Consider the following 6,942-nt stretch of genomic DNA (forward strand, 5'->3'; position numbering starts at 1 on the left):
TACTAATCATAATACTAAAATCAACTAGTAACACAATAGAATAATAATAATAATAATAATAATAATACTATGTCAACAAATTTTAGTGTTTATTTTTCTTTTTCTTTTTCTTTTTTTTTTTTCTTTTTTTTTTTTTTTTTTGCTACTCATCATACTACTATCAACTAGTAACACGATAAAAATAAAATAAAAAACATAATATGCCAACAAAAATTAGAATATTATTTTATTAATATTTATGTGACTGATGTTAAAATTAAAACATGATATTTATTTATTTATGCATGTTTAAATTTAATTTGGGTTGCAATGGAATAACAATATCCTATACAAACACATACTTAAGATGTGTGTATATTATTCTCCTTACGTTTTTTAATTATATTTTTCAAAATAATGGTATATATAATCATGAATATCTAATTCAAAAATCATATACCAAAAAAATATAACACTATTCCACAAGGCTTTGTTAGAGAAGTGGTTACAGAGATATGGGAACAAGGTAGCCGCTATATCCATTTCAAAGCACTTCTTCCCTTTGCTACCATTGGGGCTCCCTAGCTAGGCCATCTTCCTTTAATTTGGGGTTAAGATTTGAAGACTTGCACATTTCTTGATGGTGGATTTAGGTTAAAAAACCGAGTTAAATAATTCTCCATATTTAGTCTATTGTGTGATTTTTCATTTCTGATATTTCTTGATTGTTTTTGTGCTTTTGTTGTGGTCTGCTGTGGCAACACAGATTAAACACATATTTCATAGTTTATTCTTAAGTATGGACATTATTCACACCAGTCCAATACGATAAATAATACAACACATGCTTAAACCATGCATATGTTAAATACGTACACAACCAAATACTGGTAGAGCAATACTTCATGATCAAGGATAAACCTCGATGAGAGACCTCAAACCCAGTATGGGGGTTGTCTTGTAGTCACTGAAACCAGCATCAAAGAAGAGCTTTCCCCATTCTTTCTCGTTTCTCTCTCTACCAGTCACCAAAACCATCATCAGCATATCAAAGAAGAACTGAGTTTCTAAAGATTCATCATCTCCTTTCTCATTTTCCACCATCATGTCTATGATAATCACCTTTCCTCCCTTGTCCTTGCTCGGAATTGCTTCTTTGCATTTCTTTAGTATCTTCACGCTCTCTTCGTCGCTCCAATCATGCAATATCCACTGTTTGTCATTTGCACTCAAATTATCAGAAGAATAAATTTTCCAAAATCATGAATGAAAAATGTGAACAAGATCGAGTGCAGTTATTTATGTGTTTTTTTCGACATGGATTGGATATAGCATAAATTTCATGTGAATGAGACGAGACAGTTAGTAAGAAGTATTTTATATTGTTATCTATTTATAGCTATAGGTTGGCACTGTCATATATTAATTTTTTTTTTGAAAAACAAGAATAGCATATAGAACTAGAAAAAAGGTTTGACACTTCAGCATGAAGGTAAGTTTAGTTTTGAAAAAAGGGCAGTTCCATTAGCATGCCAGTTCTAATGAAATGAACTATGTATAACACAAAGAAAATTCTATCTGTATATACCTTTAAGAGAACAGCATCAGCAGGAGGAATTGCCTCAAACATGTCCCCACCAACATAGTTCAACTTCTTAGTCCCTTGCAAACCATCAACCACATGTGGTAGATCAAACACAGTGCACTGCAAATGTGGGAACCTATTGGCGATGGCTTTCGCGACAGTCCCTGTGCCACCCCCAACATCAACCAATGAATTCAACCCCTCAAAAACGACCTTACAATCTTTGACAACCACGCTAGTAACCAACCTTGCATCACTAGCCATGGCATCATTAAAGAAATGGTTCAGCTTTTGTTCATGGCCTAAGTAGTCCCAAAATGTCCTCCCATGAGCCGTGTCAAACGGCGTGGGATCGCCATTTTGGAACCACTGGCTCACATAATGCCATGGCTTTGTCAGAATAGGATCAAGCATGGCTAACAAAAATGGTCTCACACTCAATGGCTCGTCCTTGAGGAGGAGCCGAGACGCGGGTGTGAGCAAATAACCATCTTCTTCTCCTTCATCATCATCTTCGGATGCCTTCTGCTTCACAAAGAAACCGGAGTGAACTAGAAGACGCATGAGGCGATAGACACCCATGGATTTGGCCTGGCTGATGTTGAGCACTGCAACAAGCTCAGACAGAGTCATGGGTTGACCATGCTTGTGGATGATGTCTGGTATGCCAAGTTGAACTGCACATTTTAGTGACATAGAGTTTATGAAGTTGAATATGTGGTTCCATATGTGAGATTGAGAGTGAAGCAGCTCTTTATCAACCTCAACATTGGTCATCATATCCATCTTAATTATGCTTTCTAATGCTTTTGCTTAAAACTCAACATTGATCTATATATATATATATATATAGGAAGTGTCAGAAGTACTAGCAAGCATGAGCAGAAATAAAAAATAAAAATAAATAAAAAGATAGTTTACCCTTTCAATTTTTCCATAATTTTTTTTTAATATAACAATGGCCATTCATTTTCTATAGAAGTGTCATTTTCCTTCCATTAATTACATGGGTCTCATTAGTCAGAGCTGGATCTGCTAAATCTGATCTTTACCGCATTTATTTTTTTTTACCGCATTTGAAAATCAAACAATTATATATTTTCATATATATCAACTCTACATTAATTAATAATTTCTTTATAAGGAAAGAGATATCCTCAACAATTGTTTAGATGATTATTAACTCAAAATAACATATATATATATATATATATATATAATCCTGCTATTTACCTCGATAAATAAAAATCTACTATTTCACCGAGTTTATGTGACTATCTATGTGTCAAATATAATGGAACTCATTTTAAAGAATCCTCCTATTTACCCCAATAAATAAAAATTTACTATTTCACCGAGTCTATGTGGCTATCTATATATCAAATATAATGGGACCCATTTTAAAATATAAGGTAATTAACTATTTAAAAAGTTGTAATCTCTTTTCTAAGTTCATCTTAATATAGTATTTTTGTTGTAAAGTTTCAATCACCATATATATCAAATTGTATATATATTATATATATATCACATTGCATCTCAGGGGTGCACACATTTCGATATGGTCCGATTTTGAGGATTTTTTGAAACAAACCGCTCCCTACAGTTCAAAAAAATCTAAAACCGAACTAGACCATTTGAGCCATAGAACCAAACTAGACCAAATCGTGAAAAAAACGGTTTGGTTCGGTATAATTTCACGGTTCTAGTTGAATTTTTTTCCTCTTAAATTGTATATACAACAAAAATTTCAATAAAAGTATTCACATTCCCGAATCTAAGACTAAAATAGAGAGAGAAAAAAATAGGTAAAAGTGGGTGAAATAGACCCAAAAGTTAAACCATAGAAATGAACCAATTCGACCTAACTGAACTTTGAAGAGGTACCATCCTGTGGTCCTGCATACCCCTTCCTTGGAACCATTCCCAGTCAAACTTTACTCTTCGCCAACCAGCATGTGTGTCTTCCTTACTTCAAGGGTCTTAGGAATTCGTCAATGCGGGAAGATAGAAGAGAGCAACATGAATAACATAACCCGAATCATCCCTAATCACCATTCCCCCACTGACTTCCCGAGAAGAAACATTAAAAGTTGCATCCACATTTACTTTAAGAAAAAAAAAAAAAAAAAAAAAAAAAACACAACCCTTTGGGGGAGGTCTCCAACTGAAAAATCTACCTTACATAGTAGAGAAATAGGAATTATAGAAGCTCTAACAAACTCCCAAAATTGAGATTCAGCCTTCATAGCTATATCCTTAGCATTCCATCAGAACTTTTGAAAAACCCACTCAACTCTAACACGCACGATTAATTAAACTGGTTAATCGTGTCGACACATTTATGACCCAAATTTATTTAAGGTAAATTCAAACTCGTTTATCTCGTGTCGTGTTCGAATCGTGTTGACAAGTCGTGTCAAATTTTGTCACCCCTACTTTTTATTATGAGAGGGCGGGTGTACTTTACAACAAAATGATATGGTATGCAAGACAATCTCTATTTGGGTTTATTTGGTTAGCATGAAGTAGATAGAAAGGAAAAGAAAAGGAAAATATTTAACTTTTTTAGAAGTTTGGTTAGCGTGAAAGAGAAAATTTTCTTGCATTTTGCTTAATTTTCCTCAAATTTTTCTGACATAAAACAAAGGGAAATTTTACTTTCCCGTGAAAATGGTGCCTTTACATCTTAATTTCCTATTATGCCCATGTCACCCTCCTCACTTTCTCCACAAACTTCTATAACAAGTGAGTTTCATTCTTTTGTAAATTGCTTATAAGATTATGTAAATACTAATTTAATTGTATATAGTCTTATATCAAAATTAAAATTTTATATATATATAAATCTGAGTATTTAGTAACAAAGCATTGGGTAAAAAACTAAGTTAGTGTCTTTACATATACAAGTTTTTTTATTAAAATTTAATTCATATATATATTTTTTTATACATAGACTTCTCATGACTTTAGGACTCAATTACTGAAATGTACCAAACTCATTTAATTTTAACTCAATATTAGATATACCAAATTAATTTAGTTTTAACTCTACGTATATTGTATTTTATTTCTATTAGACTGAAGTTTTTTTTTTTTTTTTTTTTTTTTTTTTTCTACGATTAAAAGTATATATATTAACTTCAACCATTTATCCTCAAGAATTTTCAGAACAAAATTTTTTATTAATTAAACTTATACCTATAATCACATGTATCTAATTATTAAACATGAACACAAATACTATAATGTCCATTAATTTATCTTTGAACTTAAAATTTTAATTTTATTTATAGTTCTGGAAATATGATAGTATCTCAAAAAATACAAAGTAATCTTATAATTAAAAGGGTAGTTTTGGAAACTACAATCACTTTCTTTTCACTTTCATTCTTTTCAAATTCACAAGACAATATTTTCTCACAATTTTATTAAAAATTATTCTTACTAACCAAATAAATACATAATAGAAACTTGATTTTTTTTTTTTTTTCTTTTACTTTCACTTTCCATAAAAAATTTATATTTAACCAAAGGGACCCTTTAAGAGTTATTTCTCTTTAACAAGAATCAAATTACAACCCACACTAACAACCAGAATCAAATTACAAAACAATGATGGTCAAAATTGACGATGCAGCTGTGCTCGTGGCAAACTCAATTCCATCAACAAACAATATTGCATATTATTTCTCATTTATTTAATTCATCAATTTGAAAAAAAATAAATTTAATGTTTTTAATATGCGTGAAAAAATATTGTAATACGACAATTAAACAATTTGTCCCAAAATTTTTAAGGTGTTAGGAGAATCTAATTTTTTATGGCACGTTTTAAATATTTTTTATTGTATTAGTAAGAGTGATGATAAGAATTTTGAGATCAAACATTTTTTTATAAAAATAAAAAATAAATAAATAAATAAACAGAGAGAGGAGATTGAGATAATGATGGCTTAGTTATTTTTTTTTTTATAGAGGACGATAAACGCGTGCATGTGGTGCGCGTGGGTGAGGTGTAAGAGGAATGGATATTTGAGCTCGCAGTCGTAGGCCACAAAAGTCTCTTTATACGTGTCGTTAATCATCTGAAAAACCACACACTGATTGGGATTAGTGGGTCCCACTACCAATATTTTCAACGAATTTAAAAGTTGAATGAGAATCGTCAGTCCACAATGATTCGTACGTCAAAGTGAATGCGGTGGGGATTCCGTTACGATGCTCTCCGTCTCCCATCCGGTGTATGTATTATTTATAATAGCAATAAAATTACTCCTAACTCCACTTTTCACTTAGGGTATGTAATAAGTTTTTTAAATTCTTAAGTTATTCTTAATGGACGAGTAAAATCTCGTGATTTTTTTTAAAAATGGTACACACAAATATATAAAACAATTTAATTTTTTAATAATTAAATTATTCTCATATCATCACAATAATCAGGAAAAATACTACACAAAAGTACTTTAAAAATTATCAACGGACAATACTCCTTAATCCCTATTTTCATACTTCAACTCAATGTTTCCTTCACACTTTTACAATAAGAATAATAGCAAAATCAATCCCCAATTTTGTGAAATTGTGAACTAGCAAATCACCTATGTAGTAATGTCTTTTTAATTGAATCCAACTTCTATAACTTCAATTCCTTATATCCCTTTTCAATATATTTTTAATTTTTCTCTCTCTTGCACGCTTGTATTGATTGGTTGTGCAATGTCCGGTCTTTTAAGCTTTCTAAAAAACTTATGTAACAAGCTTTCAGCTGATGACTCCCAGACTAGAAAGTCTTAGGGCATTAGGTGTAAAGATATTCTTAAGGACTTAATTGTTCAAATCAACTAAGTTACAAACCTAGACAAACCAAACTAATTTATTTTAATTTCTTTTTCTTCTTTTTTTATCATCCTTACCCCCCACTTTTCATGTTAACACTCTATACTTATGAGACATGAGACCTGATTACTCCATAAAATGGCTAAGATTTTTTTTTTTTTTTTAATGTCATAGTAATAACCGTCAAAGTTCACCAATACATATTCATCTATAGTCATCAGAATTCAACTAAAAATATAAATACCGATAGATAAAATTCTAGTGTGCATGTGAAATCCATCAGGGACGGAAAAATATTAGAACTCCTATCATACTAGATAGTGGAACCCACATAAGATAAAAAAATTAAAATTAAAATTAATAGGACAAAATTGTCTAATGAAAAAGAGTTACCTAAAATATTCAACCTTACTCCGAACACAGTTTTAAAAACTCTAAATTCTAGCTTAATTCAAACGTTTTACTAAACTAAATTTGGTAACTATTCAAAACACTTATAATGGTTACCAAACACATTTAAACCCAATTTTTCAAAA

The 6,942-nt window shown here is 30.9% G+C and overlaps 1 protein-coding gene across 1 annotated transcript; it reads right to left on the reverse strand.

Moving 5' to 3' along the window:
• Window positions 1-803: 803 nt before the first annotated feature.
• Window positions 804-2,374, reverse strand: LOC132310148 (probable O-methyltransferase 3). Its single transcript, XM_059808368.1, has 2 exons — window positions 1,568-2,374; window positions 804-1,191 (listed from the first exon to the last, which is right to left on the reverse strand). The coding sequence occupies exons 1-2, from the start codon at window positions 2,348-2,350 to the stop codon at window positions 889-891; spliced, it is 1,086 nt and encodes a 361-aa protein (XP_059664351.1). The 5' UTR covers window positions 2,351-2,374; the 3' UTR covers window positions 804-888.
• Window positions 2,375-6,942: the final 4,568 nt, after the last annotated feature.

This window comes from Cornus florida, unplaced genomic scaffold, assembly GCF_030987335.1.
Source record: "Cornus florida cultivar Cherokee Brave unplaced genomic scaffold, ASM3098733v1 CherokeeBrave_3.0.0_Hap2_Chr05, whole genome shotgun sequence".
NCBI lineage: Eukaryota > Viridiplantae > Streptophyta > Magnoliopsida > Cornales > Cornaceae > Cornus > Cornus florida.